The 22,982-nt window shown below is 28.6% G+C and overlaps 2 protein-coding genes across 2 annotated transcripts; both read right to left on the reverse strand.

Moving 5' to 3' along the window:
- Nucleotides 1–12,926, reverse strand: LOC136981879 (protein phosphatase inhibitor 2-like). Its single transcript, XM_067278253.1, has 4 exons — nt 12,723–12,926; nt 3,895–4,065; nt 2,537–2,622; nt 1–699 (listed from the first exon to the last, which is right to left on the reverse strand). Exons 1-4 carry the CDS (start codon nt 12,803–12,805, stop codon nt 518–520), a joined length of 522 nt encoding a protein of 173 aa, XP_067134354.1. The 5' UTR covers nt 12,806–12,926; the 3' UTR covers nt 1–517.
- Nucleotides 12,927–15,523: 2,597 nt separating this feature from the next.
- Nucleotides 15,524–22,362, reverse strand: LOC136981841 (UDP-N-acetylhexosamine pyrophosphorylase-like). Its single transcript, XM_067278226.1, has 9 exons — nt 21,950–22,362; nt 20,184–20,388; nt 19,945–20,120; nt 19,689–19,864; nt 17,575–17,768; nt 17,365–17,499; nt 16,567–16,743; nt 15,881–15,938; nt 15,524–15,789 (listed from the first exon to the last, which is right to left on the reverse strand). The coding sequence occupies exons 1-9, from the start codon at nt 22,218–22,220 to the stop codon at nt 15,676–15,678; spliced, it is 1,506 nt and encodes a 501-aa protein (XP_067134327.1). The 5' UTR covers nt 22,221–22,362; the 3' UTR covers nt 15,524–15,675.
- Between the last annotated feature and the right edge of the window lie 620 nt (nt 22,363–22,982).

A 22,982-nucleotide genomic window follows, 5' to 3' on the forward strand; every position in this document is an offset into this window, starting at 1 on the left:
TAAAATTTAAATAATAACAAGATTTATTTGGCAGTATATATGCAAGATTGATTCCAATATAAAACTTGCTACAATACATTTTTTTTCCTTTTTCAAATTAACAAAATGAGTTTATACACCTGCATTTAGTTCGATGAAATCAGATGACAAGAAACTTGGTATCGTCTTGCGGTAAAATGTAACGCATTAATTCCATTTATGAAATAAATAGTCTAGACGGCAAATCAATACAAAATAAAAAAAAGAAACAAATATACATACAAACATATATTTTACATATTAATAATTTACATTGTGTAAAAACAACCCCAAGTGCTAAAAAAAAATTTGTCAAATTCTGATGACAGTTTTTAATCTTAAGAATTATGTGTATTAAATTTTTTTTTAATTAATTTTATGGCAATGACAAGAAATGGCAACATTTATCGGGAAGATAAAATGCCATATCAAATTTTGTCATATCAAAATACAAACTATCGAATTTTATTTTGATATATTTTTTTAAATCAAACCACTTCTAATCTGAACAGTTTTTATTTTCTACTTGTCTTTCACTAGATTCTACGTTACTGTTACTCTCTTCTTCTTCTTCGTCTTCGTCCTCGTCCTCGTCGGCCGACATTAATTTGCGTGCAAGTTTCACTGCATAGTATTCGTTGTAATGCGTTTTTCTTTTATATTCGAAAAGTTTCCGTTTGGCTGCAAATTTCAGATACAAACATTAATTTCACATAATTGAAAATTACAGTACTGATGTTTAAATTGTATTTTGAATATTGTGCAGATTTGCTTTAAACTGTAGTAGATAATATCTGGTGTATAAGGAAAAATTTTCTTTAAAAATATCTACTGATACATTATTTAAAAATATCAAAACAAAACCAAAATATATTAATAAATACTAACCTAGTATTACTAAATACATAATACTCTCCCATTAAATAGAAAGATTTTAATCATCTGCAGCTTAAGATAAATACTATTATTTGCAATTGATGCCATGTGTGATTTATGTCGGTTTTGACATTTCGTACTTGCAGAAATTCTAGTATGAATCATAGCCATTTCCAATTACAATTAGTTAATTTATCCCTTTATACTGTATTCATACTACTGGTATAATCTTTAAGCAGGATTAAATTAAGTTGCATTACTGAAACAACATTTCAGTATGACTTGTATCACTCTTTGATACATAAATGGCTTGATGGTTTATATTGAATCAAATATATATTTGGAAAGAGAAGACTTATTATAATAGAAGTGAATGAAAAGAAATATACCTATTTATTCCCACCATATTTTGAATATAAGAATGGGTCAGAGAAAACTTATGTCATGAAACAACTTAACTTTGTTTCAGAAAGCAAATTAATATGAATCACTTTCTTAAATTTAAAGCAAAGTTTTAATCAGTTTCACTTAATAGTGTTGCTTAAGTTCGCATTCTCGTTTAAACAGGCTTAAAATATATAATGTGAATAGTGTATTAGCACACAAAGCATGGATTTAAACACCACTGTAAGCTGTTATTTATTTTAGTGATTAAAAAACTGTATTCGAATGGTAAATATCCGAGGAAGACTTCTCAAGGAAGTCAAAAACATTAGTGTAAGACAAATTATCTGCTGGAAAGGAGTGAGTAAGGTTATAGTTTTGTAAATTTAAAAATTGTAAATGGCCAGGAAAATGACCATCCGTAATGACCAAATTCAAATACTTAGACCCTAAATTAATCAAATACTGCCAAATGTTAAAATAATTTTTGTATAATATGATTATATTTGGTCTATTTATAAAACATCTTATATAAAAGAATCTCTACATATATTCTCTACCTGAGTTCATTTCATGTAATATACATACTGAACAGGATGCGATTTATTTTCAGATTTATTATAAATTTATCTCACGAATCATCTAAGAAATAATTTTAAAATTTACTTTGTTTTATTATATTTGACCAATCCATGTTTAGTTAATTTAATGGAAGCAAAATTAGAAAAATTGAATTTCTGTAATTTCCAACTCAATCCGGTCAGAACAAAGCCTATCTAAACATTAGTATCCGTCAACCGGCAAACTAGTTGGCATCTGGATAGTTTTTACGCTATGTATGAAAGATGGATTTGGAGAGGAGATAATTTTGCAATAGCTAATATCTAGCATTTAAATATGAAAAGTAATGGTGTAATTTAAATAAATCATGAATTTTTGATAAATCGAACATTACATACTAGAGGAAAAGTTATAGAAATTTAAAATATAATCTGAAATTGATAAATTTAGGTAACTTTTTAATCTGCTTACATAACAAAATTAGTTATCAAAGCTCTTTGCTGTCGAAGGTGGATTTCAGAAGAAAGCGTCTTGTTAAGTGCACTGTATCAGTTGGTGATAAGATATATACATAATAATATTTTTGTTAAATTGTGCTTCCGTTTAAGACAAATCACATCCTTTCAAAAAAATAGCACGTATATACTAAAATAGAATTCAAATGCAATTTTCTAAATAAAATACTAATAACGTTTACCTCTTTCCTCTTCTGTTTCAGTTTCTTCTTCGCTTGAAGATGTTTCGGTCATAACTTTCGGTGGTTTTTCTGCACCTTCTTGTATTCTATAAAATATTAATTTAAAAAGATTTAATTAAAAGAAATCTAATGAGTTATTATTCTTAAAATTTTCAAATTATTGTTGTTATAAATTAATTTTTAACAACAGTTTGAATAGGGAAAAAACACAAAAAATTCCGTATTAAAAAAATAAACATTTGATTGTTTGAAAATAGTTGTTACATAGTAAACTCACAGTACATGCTGTGTAGTTAAATATGGGTTTTTCTGAAATAGATATCAATTATTCATTAGCAGCTGAATAAATATTTATGAAATGAAACTACATGCGCAGTGAATACTCACATGCTTCTTTTATATTCAGTTATACATTTTAAACGATACAGAGATTATCATAAATTTTCAATTGGCCATATTTAATCATGTATATTGAATATTTTCCAATTTATTATTGGATAAGATACAAAATCATCCATTTCCAAAGTAAACTATACTCTTTCCTTTTAACACATTTTTTTCATGTATTACAAGTTACAATTTTAACAGAAATATAACGTTTTTAAGTGTATTTAGCTAACTTATAATTAATATACAGTTAAAATTTTACTTTCAAATAAGTAAATTAAGCTTTCATTAGGAGTATTAACAATCCATAGCTTTTTCTTACTATACTGATTTTTGCAGCTTTGTTAAAAGTCACAAAAGAATAACTTTCTGACCTCATTTTCATTAGTACGTCAAAACCTGCCAGTCAAAGGAACAGATCATTTTGCGATTTAAAAAATGGCTAAAAGAATACCTCAAAAAAGAGAATGCCAATCAATAAAGTGGTCCAACAAGGATGAAATAACGATTGCAAATTGTTCTGTCAGAATGCATTCTTGTGGTTCATAGCTTTCGTAGTGAACTGCTCTTCGAAAAGCAAGAAAAAGCTTCTCCTTGTCAATATTCCTATTGTATACCTTAAGAAAAACTATCAATGTAATGATTAGTGGAAATAAATATATTAAATTTAACATTAATCTATATAAATTTAAAATAAAATCTTAATAAACAGAATAATAAAAAAAACAAAAGGATAATCAACTTATGTTAAATAAATCTTTCTTATACATTTGTTAAGATTAAAACGTTTTCCTTCTTTTTGCTTTTATTTTTTCAAATATGCTTCATTATCGTACCGTTACACGTTTTACATAAATATAGTTTTAACTTGTTTCGGTTTGTTATTAAGAATATGAGTAATGAATTTGATAACATAAATGTTAAATATCAGATTTTATTGATTTTGCAACCTTAATAAATATAAAACTTACTTTTCTGCTAGAAGAGATGGGTTAATAGCTAATTTCTCAGTACCAGAAAGATCTTCATCTTTATAATAGTTATAAGGTGTTTTAGGCTCATCAATTGTCATGTGGCCATAATCTTTATCCGCAGGATGAAGTGTCTGTAAAATGTTCATTTCATCCCATTTGATATCTTGCCTGAAAATATACAATTTTAACTTGATTATTTTTCATCAATTAATCAATTGATACATCAACGTAAAATTGCTTAATATAAAAAAAAAAAAAAACATAATGGATTAATGAAACATCAATAATTGCTTATACACACAACTTTTTTGGTTGCTTATTTTTCCTGTTGAGATATAATACAATGTATTTTATTAAGAAATAAATTTTTTACCTCTAAACCCAACAAAATTATAATTTTTATTTACTAAAGACTGATTATACAAGGCGTCTGAAAAGTTACCGTGCAGTGGGAAAAGTTTTGTTAAAAGTGAAGTTTTACATACGATATTGCAACTTTTCCTGTAGCAAATGCTAGTAATGACCCCCGGAGGCACCAAAATCTGGAGAGTGAGGTCCAGACATTAATCTAATCATCAAAAAAGTCTTCCAAAAACCAGAGCATCTGTGAGCAAGCAGTAATGCAACCTACCTTAAAGTGGAAACACAGGACTAGCATGTACAGTATTGAATATAAGGTCTGTAACTTTAATGTCACTCATTACAAATTTCTCACTGCACAGTAACTTTTCAAACACCCTACAGTAATTTCTTATAAAATATTCATCTGTAAATTAAATTAATAAGACAGTCAACCATATTAACTAATTACTAGAGAATAATGCTAATATGAAGATAACATATGTATATATCAGCAAATATTTGATTATATATTTATAATAATTAACATTAATAAAGTTTTCAACTTTATGCTGTCAAATCTTAATACACTGAGATCCATCTGTAATTTAAATCTTTTGACAGATAATCAATAACGTAATGTTATCAATTGCTTTCTAAAAGCATAAAAATATACATGCTGTATCTATAAATTCCGATATGTAATTGTAAAATCTGAATAAGATAAATATTATATAAATTCTCTGCTTCAAAATCAACTGCTGTATTAAAGAGACGAAAAATTAAGTTCGTTCCAAATGATTTTAAATTAAAAATATTTTGAAATAAAGAATTTTTAAAGCTAAATTTTCTCCCAAAACTTAATTACTTTTTGCTTAAAAAGAAAAAAACTATGTCACACAACAGAATAATTTAACTTGTAAATATTTAAAATAAACAACTAAAGTGCCTTTGACCAATGTGCTTCTTCTTCTCAGTAAATCACAAATGTTTTCAAACCTCGTCGGGTTCTTCCTCAGGCGTAACGGAATTCTGTGTTCTAAAAATTTAAATATCCCGTCGAAGTTGACCGTTGTTTTAGAAAAAACTGCATTCTGGAACGCTGTCGCGTGTAGCCGATGTCGTCATATTAGACTTGCGCGATGAGAGTATAGTGCTACTTCAGGGATCTTGTTAAGGAAGGCTTCCCAAGCTGATGATAAGTTGATTTCCTTTTTAAAATTGATACAGTGCGTATTGCTGCGGGTGTTGAGTAATATGTATACAGCTTCAAGCCATTTGAGGTGATCTTGTCGAAACGTGGAGTGAATAATTCCAGCACGGGTGAATAGAGGCTCTATCTCTGGGTCAGATGAATAGACTGCTAGGGTGGTATTTTGTCTATGATGTAATATGTCCGCTTTGTGTTCATTAATCCTCGTTTGTATGTTTGCGTTTGGTGGATCCGATGTAGATGGCTTCGCTGTTATCTCTGTGGTCGGCGATGGGTACAGAGTATATTCCCGGAAGTCTGTTTCTATCCGGAGCGTCTTTTCTGTTCCTAAGCCACTCAAAAATAGTTGGGCATCTCGTAAAAGCTAAGCAGATATCCTTTTTCTTTGCTATTTGGTAGTATACGCACACTGGTCAAAGGCACTTTAGTTGTTTATTTTAATTTCGCTCCAGTGTTTATCCTTTATACTTGTAAATATTTGTTAAAATCAAATGCAAGTGGTTATTAATTAAGAATGAAAGTAGGTTTGAGTGAAGTTACAACCTTTTTTGCAATTGTTTACAATGTTGTTAAACAGTTAGTCAGACAACTGAGCAGTTAAGGTCTGCATCTCTGGAGCTCTGGAATAAATTGGGCAGATCAAAAAAAATCCCCAGGAATTTTCGGGAGTCCATCTTGGATATGTTGTTGGGTTCTATCCCTCACCAACTAACTGCCCCATCATGGACCTGACCAAACTCACAACAGGCTTGATAAAAAAAAAAGGCCTTCTAAAATTATTAAACATTAAACAATATTAGTACTTCCAGAAAAATTCTAAAAATGTTGCAAAGAAATTTCTATTGTTTTGAAGAGAATAAACTGGATAGGAAATTTCTCTAAATAAATAAATAAACAAGTTTCTTTTTCAACTTATGAAAATTTTAAAATAAATTCTATTTTGATGCTGTATTCAAAATTAAATAGTTCAGTAGTTAAATTCAAATTAAAATAATCAAATTCAACTTATGACTAAACACAACATACCAAATAGATTTTCGTACTTTATTAATTTGTTTTATCAAATAAAAAACAAAAAATACAATATAAGCAATAAATTTACTATTGTTAATATTTAAATGTTTTCAACATCATAATTACATGCTATTAAATAGTCGCATAATACATTTCAGATATTCAGGAAGTGATGATATCTATAAATATATTTTCTAAAATTATGACTTCAAATCTGTTAATACTTTTGACTCATATCCTCTGTTAATGTTTGAATCACTCATTTGTGAATTCATTTTAAATATTAATGTTTATTTAGTAGGGTCTATTTCTGAATATTATTCTCCTTTAAATATACAAATCGTCAGTGATTTAGTAAGATGAAAATACATTATAAATAATATATGTTGCAATATTTTAACCCTTTTCATAATCATTATTCATTCATAATAATAAAAATAATGAATATATATATATATTTTTTTTTAATATTTAACAAAGTAATTTTACCTTTGAAGTAGTTTTTTGTCCTTGAAAGTAATTTGTCCTTGAAGCAATTTACTATATTTTCTAAAATATATCTATTATATTTATTATGGATTACTTAATGAAATTTTGTTCTGTAATTTTTAATGTTATTTCTCAGAAGTTCTTCCAAATTAAAAAATATATATATATTTTTTTATAATGTTTAGAATAGAAAAAAAAATATATATATATAAACAGTTATTATATTTATGTGCATTTTTATCAGCAATAGGATGATAATCTGATCTTAAGTGTTTATTTAAATAATGAAAATTGTCTTGGCAATTATTAGCACTTAAAAAGCTTTATTCAAACAGATGATGCAAAGGTGAAGAAATGTTTTTTAACTAAGTTAAATACTCTATGCAAAATTTTAAATTGACAAGTCAGCAAATGTTATAAGATTTTAAACTGTCGTGTGTTGAATATCATGTATCATGTAATTTATAACAAAACATATACATAATAAATTAAGAATTAGTTATCTTACTTCCTATATATATAGGAAGTAAGATAAAGATAACTAATACTGTATATAATATAATGCAGTCGTTTAATATTTCATAGACCAGGTGATCCTGGAGCCCTTCAACGTAATCACCATTTGCAATGGCAAGAATATAAATTTTCTTAAATTTTTTTATGCATGGCAAATTGGGTTTTTCCCTTTAATTTCAAATTTTTTATTTTTGTTTTTGCTTACGTATGCATGTATTTATTATTCATATGCATTTATTTACACATAGCAGTACAAATGACTTCTATATCAAAGGATTTCTGGATCACCCGGTATAAAATTTATATCAAGTATTTTTAAGCATTTTCCTTTGGTTATAAATAAAAATTTGAATATATTCAAAATTTCCTATCGTAAATAATTCTCAAGGTCTATACTATTTGAAAATAGTGGTCTTAAAAGTATTTATATAGTATTTTTTTAAATGTTACTAATAATTTAAATTAAGTTATTGTTTTATAATTCCAAAGTATGTATTCTTTGTAGAACAAAACATTATGAAAAAGAAAATACTGCAGTTATGCTATTGAGATTTCTTAGATAACATTTTTCTGAATTGCTACATAACATTATAATTCACTAAATGCAAAATCCAATATATCATTCATACTGTATGTAATTCTATAATGATATACAGGTATTATTATTATTTGAAGTTGTTTGTTTAGACTGGACACTTTCAAAATTATTACTACCCGTGTCATATAACAATAGATATTTTGTATTACGTATAATCTATTACCAATAATAATCACATACTTTTTATGTTAAGTAATTACAGAATAATTTTAATAATAGATCATGTAACCAATGTCCGAGTTATACGAAAATAATAACCCACTTCTTTAGGTTTGTGTTTATGTTATTCATGTGATAAATCATCCAATCAATACAAAATTTATCATATATTGTATAAAGCTAAGCTATATTAAATTTCTTAAGTATTTTATTTGATTCAATTATACATATGAGATTCTTTGGATTAGCATCAAATTATTAATTCCAAGATTTAATTTATATGCATATATGGTCAGATAAGCTTTGCACACATTAAAATTTTAAAAATGTTACGATTACTACCACTTATAATATCTTTTTAAACTCTTCTAATTACAAATAATAGGTTAAATTAACATTTTATCACACATTATCTCAACTGTTTCCAATTGTCTGGCACACTTTAAAAAAGACAAATATATACGGGGAATGTAAAAATATTACAAGACAGTTACGTCATATTATGTAATACAATACGTACTTAAACAGTGACGTGTGCCAAGGATTTTGAAGGTCAATAGTCCACTCGACATAGCATTTAATTGGTAACAGAGTCAACCCGATTTTTCTGATTATCAATATCCTAACCGAAAAAATTTACATGTAACTCAGAAGATAATACAGTTTAAAAAGGAACTTGTTTTTTTTTTTTTTTTAAACAGTTCATAAGTTTGAAGAAAAAAAATAAATTTGAAGATTAAAATTATGTAACAGAGGACAGACAATGTTTGTTTATTTTTTAATATGTATATTATTGTACTATATATATTATTACATATTATTATATATCATTATTTATTAAAGTTACATATAAAATGGATTATTTAAAAAACTTTCGAGCAGGAATATTTAGAATTCTTAATTAACAATTGATATATTTTTTAAAAACTTCTAATAAATTATCTTGTAAACGATGAACTTTCGCAAATATATGTACGAAAAAATCTACAGTATATTTCGAAAGTTATTTTTATATATTTAACAATGGAAATTAATTACTACAGATATATGTATTTATTATCTTGAAATACATTTAGTTGAGATTATTTAATTCGTAGATAAATTAAAATAGAATCCTGTAAAACTATTTTAAGTTAGAGATTTCATAGATTTTTTTTTCCTGAATAAGGTTTCAGTAGAATTCAATCAATACTATATATATATATCACAAGAAAATATGGGAAAGAGATAAGTAATCTCATTATATTAAAGTTACTATCAACTCTTCCGTTCGTACGCTTATACTTCGGTATGCTAAGAATTTAAAAACAAATTTTTATAATTTCAATTAAAAATTGTAGTAGCGTGGAACAGATATGGAGATCGGGCTTTATTATATTTCCTATATTATAATTTCCGTTGCTACTCTACTAGCAAAAAAGCCAACGATGTCGAAAGCTAAAAGCGGAATCGAATTAACAGAAGTAGAATATCAATGTACAAATTTATATTAACAGATTTATTAGTAAGCAATTTTACGGGTTTTTATTTTATCACCTCAAAACTATTTAAAATTCGTAGATTTAATCGCCGTTGTTATTATTAATTTTATTTAACTGTGCGTTATATTCTAATTCTGATATTTTGACAAATTTTTATTCCGTTGGATGCGATAGGAAAAATTGTTTAAAAACAATAAATCGGTTTTTTTATAAATAGTTTTTGTAGTAAATTATTTGCTTCGGAATGTTAATACCAATACACTGTATATATAATACATAAATCATTTCTTTAATTTGCTAAAGTTATATTCAAATATTAATTAATTAACGTTTAAATCTTATATATTGCCTGACAGGTTTCTATTAATAATTAAACTAAAGCAAATAAGTAATTTTTTAACTTTAATTATCTTCTCTCTATTTATAATTATATATATATATAGATCTCTCTTCTCTATATATCTATATAGTTTTTATAGATACCAGTATATATCAATAGCAAAGAATTATAAGTTAAGTACGTGGTCACTACTAAAATAGATATCAGAAATTAATTGAAATTTCTAATATTTAAATATAAATATTATTATATCAATTTCTAGTATTTGTAACATTAGGAACAGAAATCTACACACTGAATTTTATCAATTAGAAGAATTACATAAGATTTAAGCAACTTTCTATTTTAACTAATTATAAAATTAGTTTAAGACTTAAATAAATTAAAGATATCGAAGTACGATAATAGTATAGCTTCGTTAAAATTTTACAAGTAAAATTTATTTTTAAACAAACTTTACACATATCAATAAAGTTGATATTCAAATTTACAGTTGTCCTTGACAGAGACCCCATTCTCTCTACGTTAATTAAATTTATTTTTGTTTACACAAATGGATTTTTCATCTCTCTCTCTACAATTACTACATCCTTTATTTAATTAAAAAATTTTCTTTTATTTTAATAAGATATTTATTCGATATTTCATTGAATTATTTTTAACGCTTTTGTCGTTTCCGGTAAATAACGTCGTCGATCAATTGCATTATTAACCATATTTATACAAAATTTAAGAAAAAAAAAAAAAAAAAATACTTCATTAAAATAGTTTTTTCTATTTAAATATATTTACAAATTTATCGTTCACTTAAAAATAAGTACAATTTAATATCAGAAATTGGGCAAATTTTTAAGCATTACCTGTTAGACAAGAAGTAATTAAATATATGAAAATAAAGTGAAAACTGGTCTGTATCTCTAATACACGGCCAAAATTGGAATTTTATAAAGTTAAATCCCAGCCTACACGATTATTTTTTCTTTAATATTAATGTATTATTAACACACATCATTTTAACTAAGTTCATTGATATTTTTATCTTTACATAGAATTTAAATATTACATATATGCAATAAAATAAATAGTTGAGAGAATATATAATTTATTTTCACAAGATATGTTAATAGATTAAAAATATATAAATAAATGTATACTTTTTTGAGTTTGTTTTTTTTACTAATTCACTTAACATAAAATATATATATAAAAATTTATGCGCTTTAATGTATGACCTAAAAACGTGAAAGTAATTCCTCAACTTTTCTAATCCATAAAAAAAGAAATAAAAATGAAAATTTAATGATACGGCAAGTATTATTGAAATTTTTATTAATTCTTATATTTTATGAAAATTTTAACGCATATATCGAATTTTTATCATATTTTGGAAAAACCCTATATTTAACAATAGATAATTAATTCATTCTGATAAAAATTCATTGTGTAATCACGATGAATTTTTAAAAATTTATTAAATTCCGTACCGATTTCATTCAAAATTAATAATATACTTATTGAATAATGACTATTTACATCAGAGGGAGGGAAACTTTTTTTAGCCATTACCCCAAAATATATTTGTGTAAGTCGACATTACCCCTCATTTTGAAAAGGAGAAAATCAATACAAATTTAAATTAAACACTTTATTGAATCATTTTACACTGAAAGTGAATCATGAAAATAATAAATAATAAACGAACCAAATAAAATTATCATTTTGGAACACAATAATTTCATTGAAAACTTTTACTCTTTAGGTTTTGGAGAAACTTATTACCCCCAATAATTTCATTTTTATCCCATTTGGGGTAATTTACCCCGGTTCCCTGACCACCGATTCACATAAACTGTTTATAGTATAAAACCCATTACTTAGACGGCTGGATGGTCGAGAGACGAAGGTGGCAGCCTACTGCTCCGTCGAACCTGGGATCAAATCCGGATGGGTTGAAAAATCTTCAGGAATTTTTCGAGGGTCCAGAAACTGTGCCCCGTTCCTCGCCACCCGACCGCCCCACCGCGGGTCCGGCTGAAACCGTAACAGGCTTGCTAAAAGAGGCCCTCTTATTGCTCACAGGGTGGAGAGTTAAAATTATTTAAATATAATTTAGGATCCGCTATTGAAGATTTATATTTATTCACGAAACCTTTCGAAAGTCTAAATCATTACTTTAAATTTATTTGGCTTCACGGAAGCACGTATAAATAAATTTCGTACTCTGTCGCGTACGCAACGCTCGATGCCGTTCACTAATTTGCTGAATTAATTCTCAGTTTAGCACCTAATAAAAAAACTTGTAAATGATGAATCTACAACTAAATAAAAAAAGATTGCAATTTTAAAAAGAGAATAATGCTTGCATTCCATTCAAATTACACTACAAAATAAAAAAAAGGAGGGAAATATCAATTGTGCTAGGAAAACAATAAACAATTACAAACAATTATTCATAAGTTTTAATACATAAACAATAGTGTGACGTCACAGACCTAAATTGAGGCATGGTGTCATTAAAAGACACTATAAACAATGGATTTAACTAAAGAAAATTTGCATGATTGTGTACTAAGGTGAGGAGTGTTTGGTGGAATCAGAAATGAATATAATAATATATAAAGATTTTATAATATAAACTATTGAAGTTCTTTACAATTCAAAGGGAAAGTTACTTACTGTCTGTTAATATCATGCTGATCTAAACTCTTGGAGTGCTTGAGAATGCCTTTAGCTGGTTTCTTCGTTAAGTTCTCTGCCATTTTCTTTACATGAATCAAACTCGTGCTTTCTATGTAGCGTTATATTGTGTAACGCAAGTATTTCCAGCACTTAATAACAGCTCAATTCCACTCGTAGAACATGTTCAAACGCCACATCGCGGTTAATATTTAAAACTCTTATCTTTCACTCCAATAGATCGTAATTCGGAAAGGTTTATCTATAAAATTATTTCTATTAATTACTATTACTTCTTGAGAAGAAAATATTATTTATTAGTTAAAATTTTACGGGTTTATTATTATTATTATTATTTTTTTTTTAATAATAAACTTAATTTTATTTTTAATTATTGATATTCGTCGTTTATCTGTATTCTCCTTTTTGAAATGGCTCGATGGAGATAATATTCGGAATAGGTAGGATTATAAATTTTTTTAATTATAAATAATTAGTTTACAAGATTTTATGTTGTGTTGTGTAAATATTCTTGGTTAAAGATTAACTCCATAATAATGCCGGCGTTGTCGTTGTATTCGGCGGTATTCAACAGCGCATCGCTGCGAGGAGTCCGGGTTCGATTCTGGTCCGGATCTTCACAATTTATTTGAATTACTCTTTACAGAGTCTTGACAATCTGTTTATTTCTAAATAATAAATTAAAAATTACGTTATATTTTTACGTAACTTTTTATTATCTAAACATATTAATTTTAAACAATTTTTTCCTGAATTTTTTTTAAAACTCTGTGGCACTAACTGGGCCTCTTTTAGCAAGCCCATTGTGGGTTTGGCCAGGCTCACAACGGGGCGAGGCCCTAAATATTCAGGATAGACCACTCCCGAAAAATTTCAGGGTTTATTCGACCGCCCGGATTTGTTCCCTGGTTCTCTAGAGCGGTAAGCTAATGGATTAACCGCCTCGTCCATTCAGCCGGCATTAAAGCATGCTAGAAAATGACGGTATATTTCTATGTTAGCACAATTATAATTAGAGGAGTGTTTTAATGCGTGACATTTTCGAGAGCAGGTAATTTCTTAAATCTAAAAAATAAATACATTTCATGTAGAAGTTTTTATTTTATGTATTAATCGTTAATCATAAACTTATGTTTAATTTTTCTTGGATATAATTCTTCCAAGCACCTTGGATATAATGTAAGAAGAAGAAAATATGTATTTTAATTTATGGCTTAATGTCATATCCGATTTCATTGTACTGTTATGAAGAGTCCGAGTTTGAATTCTATTTTCTCGCGTGATATTTTACAGGTACTATATTTCGGACCGTGACATCGGTTACCACTTCTCATTCATGCTGTCTATCTATTACGTATGATCGTATTATAGATCATGGATGCTGGTACCATAAGAGAAAATCCCATTCTATTTTTCAATTATTTTCTTTTTTATTTGAAACGTAAGAAAATTAAAAAAAAAACTAACCCTTCGCAACCTGTGAGCACTAGAAAGGTCCTCTTAGTGTCCACAGGTGTGAGGAGTTCGGACACGATGGGATCCCGGGTGGAGTGGAACAGGACTCGACATATCCCGAAAGAACGTCCCCGAAAACTTCTTAACTCATCGATCTTACCCATTGTGACAATATCAAAATTGCAGAGGTAAGTCTCATCGAGATTTTGAGCCCTATTGCGCTACAATTGCAGTATAGGGAGCGAAAAGTTTAAAATTTTTCTAAAATTTCTAAAAATTATCTGAAATAGGATGACATAAACTATTATCAAAGACGTATTATATAGTTTAATATAAGTATATTAATTTAATAAAGAATTCAGGACGTTAACACTCCACAAATGACAGTTATTAAGTGCTTCCTCATATTTACGTACGTACTTTAACACTTATAAGTTTACGTCACATTTATTAACAAGTGGCATAAGCTTATATAAGACTACACTGTATAACAACAGAATCAATCATTAAAAGAAAAAAAGGACCAGGCGCGTGTCTCTTGAAGTATTCGAATCTTTAAGTCTGGTGTTCCTATAGATGTAATTCTGGTATTTCTTTGTAAAGGCAACTTTGCAACATCTTAATTACAGTAATTATGCGTTATTTCTCCGACACTTTGGCTAATCTGGCACAATACTGTGCAAGGAGTGATCGGATCGGAGTATATACTGTACAGCAATAAATGAGAGACTAAAAACGTTAATAAAATTTTAATAACGAAAATTTAATAAGTAAAAACATGAAAATCGATAAATTTGGTCAGATACTTTTTAGGAAAAAAGAATATTTGTACATAGGTTTATATACAATAAGTTTTCAAAGTAATATATCCCATATAAACCTTTCTAAACCGAAAATTTTTGCATTTAATATACAGTAATGCATTTAGTTTAACAGTATTTATAAACGATGTTTATACATAAGTATGATGAGTAGTATAATCCTCTACAAAAGTTATAAAAGTTCAATAGCTTAATACTGGATTTAAATTCGAATAATAATAATAATAATACAATAATAATAATTTAAAATTTTTCAGGTAGAAAATTAGATTATTTATAGCAGAATTCTGCACAAAAACAATTTGCAATTCATTCGTAAAGCAGTTCCAAGAAACATTGAAAAAACCGTAAATACTTCGACAAAAATCAAAATTTATCTTACATTAATTAAATAAAAAAAAAATTGTTTTGAATCTATTTAACAGTTTAAAAGCCAAATATTTACAATATATTACGTTATTTACATAAAATGTAATCGTAAAACATGAGAGTCCACAGCCAAATTTGTTGGAATTTTGATCTTCGGATTTAGGCCCCTCGAGCGCGAAAACTAGAATATTAAAAATGTAGAACCTAATTTCCGGTTCCTTAAATATTAATTTTCGATAATAATAATAATAATAATAATAATAAATTCGTTAACAATTCTTCGACTTTTAATCTTGGCGATGACCATTTGTAGAAGTTTGGAAAGAAGTTTGTTGTTCTTCGGTGCTCTGTATGAGAAGAGGAAGAATGAATGTTTTTCCTTTGACTAACTCTTCTAAACCCTGAGAAAAAATACAAAAATACATTTAAATATATTTAAAAAATTACAATATTTAAAGATTGAATACGAGTAATTCCAAAATGGTTACTTACTTCTCCATCGTAAGACACCAAGGGAGAAATTTCGCAAACGTTCTTCTTTGCAAGATCACTAATTTCATTAAAAAAAGATTTAAAATAAAATTATTATAAGGTATAATTACTTCAAAGTTTAATCCCTTCCTATTTGGAACAAAATTCTGAAAGATTTAGCAGGTTACCATTGATGTGGAACCCCGTTTGAGCCGGGTAAATGTGGTTCCACTTTATTCTTATTTAACGAAATTCCCACATGCATTGCTAATTACTTAAGCACCAATATTTATTTATTTATTTATTTATTAAAGTTTATTCATTAATTTAATGGGGGGAAATGATCCCATTGAAATTTCATTTTTAGTAGAATATTCTCAATATGAAATTTTTAAACAATCCAGGAAATGACAGAAAGGATTATGTGCTATTTATCTTTAAATATATAAAATTTATTCTACTAAAATCAGGTTTGAACTCATCTAAACCGTTACCAAAGGTTAAAGGGATGATATCAAACAGGTCTTTTGTAAATGAATCCATTAAATTCAAGTTTTTAATGGTCGGGAAGGAGGTTCTCTTTATAGTGTCTTTATAATGCATTTTCCCTTATATTAAAATGAATAATTCTTAATGAATATATTAGGGAATTAAATTTAAGATATATTTGACACGTTCATCTATTTTTAATTTTTATTAAATCTTACTTTGATATGAGATCCATGTTCTTGGAATCGAATCTACCTCCTGCATTCAAGACGTAACGCATATGCAAATCGATAAGATCTTGTCTAGCAGAAATTGGTGAATCGGTAGCCACATCTTTCCTATTTTTCAAAGGAGAAAACTCGTCTTTTCGTATAACTTCCCAAACAACAAATCGGCTGGAAATAGATTTTTTTAAAATTAATTTTAATATATTCTACTTTGTCTCTAAAGCAGTGATTCTCGGCCATTCTGAGGCTGCGGAACACCATTCATATACATTTATTACAAAGAGTATTAGCGTCAATATATACCAAAATCGATAAGTTTGGTTTATTTGTTTACACGTGGGCGATCTGCCGAGGGGATACCTCCCAGGAAGACTTTCATTGGAAAACTGGTAGTGGCACGTTATAACTTCATTGGAACCGGGAAGTTTTGAATTAGGGGCCCCACGTGCAGCGTTGACCTGACATTTTTCTTCGGGAGAATTTTTTTTTTTGGGAAGAGGAATATTGGTTTGGGGTCCCTATTGATAGGGTCCCCAGGTAATTTTCCTTTTTGCCCATAAGATAACATGCAACGGGAAAGTGGGGGAGGGGTATTTAGGTGTTACAAACCTAAAGAAAACCCGGAAAACTCCACGTGTTCAGAGAACGGAACCGCTTGGCCACTGGTGGGCCTCTAAAGGAATAAAACTTATCATTTGTAGGCCTACGAAAATTGTGAATTGAGATAATTAAAGAAATTTTCGAAGAGGAAAAAATGCTAACTGAAAATAATAAAATAAAAATACTCACTCGGATAACTCGAAAACATCGAAAACAAATTTTTCCAATTTGATTCCATTCGGTTTGGTCGGTTTTATTTCGTGACCATTTTCGTCCACGTAAGGGATTTTCTTGTTAGCCACGTGATGCTTTAACTCCTCTGCACTGAAATATATAAACAAACAATTTCACTTGAATTCATGCATAAACATGAGTGACGTGACAAGACATTGGACTCACTTGACTACTCTTTTCAGAAAATCAAAAGTGAAATAATGATTGCAGATATTTCCAGCGTTGAATGTTAATCTTCCGTTAGGATTTCTCAACTGTGCCGTTTCTAGAGAAATTTCGCTGTATTCTACTACTTTATATTTACCATTTACACGGCATACGACTCCTACAGATTCTGTTGGTTCTACCTTTTCAACTACCTGTAATATATAATTTTAATAATTAATTAGGGCAGAAGTTTCTCAAGTTGTCAACAAATCCCTTAAAAAACAAACCACACATATATATATTGCTATATCACATTAAAAAAGAAAATCTATCAATGAGTTGAATGACTTTCCCGGAAAAAAGTTAAAAATTGCAAGTAGCGCCATCTGTTATGAGATTTTATTAAAAATCCTTTTTATTAACTATTATAAAATGAAAAAAAACTTAATTTATATATATATATATATAGGACTAAATGCTAATACCGAGTAAAAGCATTAAGTCCGACCCCCACTCGAGATATGACATATTACCCTCTTTATCTCCCCATCTCCTCGACCTTTAACCACCAAAATTTAATAACATCAATCTCCCTAATACCTTAACCTCTCTGCAAAATTTCAGAAATTTTTGGCAAAAGGCACAGGAGTTATTAAGCTTCAAAGTGGGTGAACAAAATCTTGCCCCCCCACTCACACACCAATCGCCATATTTTCCCTCTGTTATACATAAAGAATTTATTAAGTATGAGAGCAGTTTTTAAATTACTTTATTAACTAATTGAGAATTTTGTCTAATTTCCTGAATTCATTAATTTCAATATAATTAAGTAAATCTGGGAATTTGTCACGCCGGATGCAATTAAAAGTAAAAATAGAAACAAGATTGAAATGAATTTCTATACGAAAGGTTTCAGGAATTGGATGCATCAAATTTGGAGGCGAAGAAAGGCAGGGTCATCGAGAGGGGGGAGTGGGATATTTCCCCGAAACCGGAGAAAATTCCCTAGAGGTCCTAGAGGTTCCTATCCCTATAAATTAATGCTATTTTCAAGAAGTTTGAAGACACCCGTTGGTGGGAGCCCCGGCAATTTCTCTTTTTGCCCATAGGATAATGCGCCATTGGGTAATACAATACAGTAGACTAAGGAGTAATTGAACGAATATGAAATAAATACAAAGTTACATACAAAATACCGTTTTATTGAGTTGCAATTTGAAAAAATTGTAGACCTATAAATTCCCATTGTCTGTCCGTCTTTCCTTAATCTCGTGAGCGATTTTAGATAAATGAAATTCAAGACAAGTGTGAAAGCTTATGGAGCAGAAGGCCCAGATTAAATATATATGAACTTACGATTTTCACTGGAAGTCACGTTATTTCAATTAAAACTCAACCCTGAAAGCAGTTAATAGATAACCAGCACGACTCTATTGTTAAAGGAAAAGTATGATGTACAGGGGCAAGACACTACAGTACTAATATGAGGTAGAGAGCATATATTTTAAATTAAATAAATCCCAATGGTAACATTTTTTTATAAAATGGCGAAAAGCTTAATTTTGTTTTTATTTAATCCGACCCCCCTGGATTTTTGACACTTCTTCTATCTTCATACCCTCTCGACCTTTACCACCAAAATTTAATAAGGTCAATGCCTCTAATACACGAACCTCCCTGCAAAATTTCAGAAATTTTCGACAAGAGACACGGGAGTTATTCAGCTACAAATTAGGTAAATAAAATTGTACCCCACACACATACACAAACATCCTTACATACAGAAAAAAAAACCCGAATTTTTTGCATTTCTCCTAGTTCAAAAATGTAAAAATCTTGGGGCATCTTTTGACCGATCGCCATACTTTCCCTCTGGTATATATAACAACAGAAGAGTTTTGAGAAAGGTTTTGTAAACCTTCAGGCCTGTATCTGCTAATCAGTTTTTTTAGAATAATTAGCTTACATAATTGTTTTTCAAGAAAGTAATAGACTTTATCTAGTTGTAAGGATGTTTTTCTGTGCCAGTTTGTGATTGGGTTGTCAAATTTTGAAACATTGCCTCCCGCCGGACTCCGAATAGTTACGAAAAACTGAGAAACTGTTTTTAACTTTATCCATTAAAAAATTACCTTAGCAGCACAGTTTGCTCCTTTAGAGATGCAGTAACCGATGAAAACGGGATCGGCCATTTTTACTAATATATTATCAACGCAATAAACGTGAATATGTTCTATTCCACGCCTTTCCATATCTTCCAATATGCCTTTATGTTGTCTCAAAGCCCTGTAAAGACCTCCGTTTCCATCTATTAAAATATTAATTTAATTTTAAAATTTCACAATCGAATTTCTCATTTAAAGAATTTCATTATTTTATAATACAAACCAGGAGATTTTGATATTTTCCACTGTTTTTCTAATATAATTTTTCCATCGAACGTGAAGCACGGTAACATATTCTGTTCGAACATAATAATATCTTCTTTATCTAAACCGAAATAGTTATGCTGATCGAAAAAATCCATAGTTGGTTCGATCGTATGTTCGCTCGTCATGATGTACCTGAAGAATTAAGTGTTTAAACCCCGAAAAATCAATTAAAATACTCATTATAAAAATACTAACCACGGTATTTTTCCTTTTCTTCCTGTTTGTTCGTGAGCCAACTTTTGCAATTTGTAGATTCGTTCACCCTGAAGTTGGTAGAGTGATTTACGAGATGGTAATCCCACATCGTACATTCCTTTGGGGTGGCTTACACCCAACCTGGTTCCTTGTCCTCCAGCTAACAGCAGCACCGCTACACGATTATTGCTGATCTGATTCAGACCTGAAAAACACGCATTATCTTAATACCACGCTCTAAACCTCGTGTTGCAATATGGTATCGTGTGACTTAATAAGGGGCACAGTGAGTACGGCTTTACAAGTTCCTCATCCCCTCTTTGCTACGTCACTGAACTTAACATAAATATACATTTCATCCGTTTAATCTAATTAAATCCACGAAAGAAGCAAAAATGGAAGGTTTTGACACGAGGTGTTGTAGAAGGAGAATTGAATAAATTAATATTTCCTTTGAAATTCGTACATTACAAAGAAAACTTTAAGATGCAATACGTAAAATAATGAAAAAAAAAAAGTAATTCCTCTTATCATAAAATGAGTTAACGGAGTGGAAGACAATCAGTACAATTGTAAAAAAACAATGAATTTATTACTTAAAACAGCTATTAATCAAAATTAAAAAGTCATAAACATTAATAAAAAAAAAGACCTATATTTCACATAAATACAAAATATGCTTTTTTTTTTTTTATATAAAAGTACTGTATAAATATATACAATACACAGGTGCGAATGATTATAATACGTTTATGTATTAAAAAATAATAAAAATCAAGACAATGCCAAAAGATAAATTATTTCGTGTCACCCTTATTAATAAGACAATACCGGAAAATGGGAAAAATTAATGAGAAACTGTAATAAAAAGTGCTAAGTACAGTACAGTATACATTAAAAATAATAATGGAAATACTAGTTTAGTATAAAAAAAAAATAATAATAATAATAATTTTCTTCTTATATTTCTTATTACATTTTCTTATAAAATTCCTCACAAATTAGGAATTGATTATTAATTTTATATATATTTATACAGGCCACTGTACATTATAACAATAGTAATTTCCCAAGAAAAATAAATCGATAGGGTCTATATATCATCTCCAAATAAACACAATTATCTCTTTTATATTTGAAAAATCCTGGAGACAGAATAACGAAGTTAATCCTTCTCATTAAAATATCAAATATTTTAATATCTAGGCAAAAATCCAATGATATTAATTAATTATTTTCTATTGATAAGAATTACTGTATTTATCTGAAATTACACTTGCTACTGTATTTTCTCGAACAATAATGCAGAGAATTCTTCACATAGTCGCGCATTCTTTTGTAATTTAGTCAATTTGACATATGACCCTACAACGGAAAGGTCAAAAAACTTGTCTGTACGATGCAAAAAAAATAATAATAATAACGACTATACCGGTACCGGTACACGTAGAAAGAATTCCTCGCTACGATAAAACTCTAAAACAGTAACAATACTTTAAAAATATTCGTTATTGTATTCTTTAACTGTCAATTTCTGGTTTATCTGTCATAAACTATACTAGAACTATGTGTTACAAAGCGAGTCGTACACTACGTTATTCTATCGTCTGTACATAAAATACACTAGAATTGTGTATTGCATACTAATTTTCTAGATTATTGTCTATACTTAAAGTGGTATATTATTAAAACTGTGTAATGTTTTGAATATATACGCAGAGTTATACGTTAATTTAACACATAAGACACGTCAAAAAAATGCTTACCTTCGAGTCTATATTCTTGAATTTTAGTAGCGGGTGTTGCAGAAATAATCCCATGATTTTCGGCAGGAATGGGCTGTATTAAATTATCCAATTTTTCACCATTATTATTAGTAAGTTTGCATGTTTGGTCGTAAGATGATAACACGTCTTCAAAGTCTATACTGAGGATGTCATTTAACAACATCTGTTGTTGTTCGTTATTTAACTGGTTCCAAAATTGTAGCAAATGTTGTTGCCCATACTTTTCCAGTTTCGATCGTAATACTTCCATATTTTCTCACTCCAATTTCCTGTTCTAAATAAATGAAATAAGTAAAAATCTTATAGCTGTTTATCGAAGCGTAAGAAAATATTTAAGCTAAGTCAAGCAGAAAAATGTATTCTCTTAATGGCAGACAAAATGTTTTGCTCTGGGTTTGTCTTGTTAAGACAAGTGGGAAAATAACTGTAGGGTGTCCTGATTTCTCTTCCAGGACTAAACTACTGTCTCTGCAATCCTGCTAAACAGGTGAGACAGGATAGGTATGTTAAGAGGGAATGAGTGTTCGGTGGTGGCGAAAGCACATCTAGTAATGTTAACGTGATCGCATCTCTAGAATCAGATTAATTATTTTATCATTAAAAAAAATGCCATATTTAAGCTATAAAGTTGACCTCATTCCTGATAATTTACCTTACGAATAGTAATGCATAAAAGTTACCTTTAATAACGCATAAATCCGGAGTAGGAATTTTGAATCGAAAGTTAAAAATGATTATTTTATCATTAAAAATTCTTTAGTTGTGATAATTTAATTAGATAACAGGGTCATTTATAATGTATATAAATGTGCTTAGATTAGAATGTTTTATGAAGTAAATATCTATTTTACTTTATGGAGTTTTAAACAATAGAAGAAAATAGTTTATAAATTTTAAAAATTATTTAATGGATAAGAAGGAAAGAACGGTTCCTAAAATATACAAAATTTTATTTTTAGTCTAGATTTAATTTTATACTTCCTGTATAAAACGGTTTGTATATTGACACGTA

Source organism: Centruroides vittatus, unplaced genomic scaffold (genome assembly GCF_030686945.1).
Source record: "Centruroides vittatus isolate TY-2023 unplaced genomic scaffold, ASM3068694v2 contig_799, whole genome shotgun sequence".
Lineage (NCBI taxonomy): Eukaryota > Metazoa > Arthropoda > Arachnida > Scorpiones > Buthidae > Centruroides > Centruroides vittatus.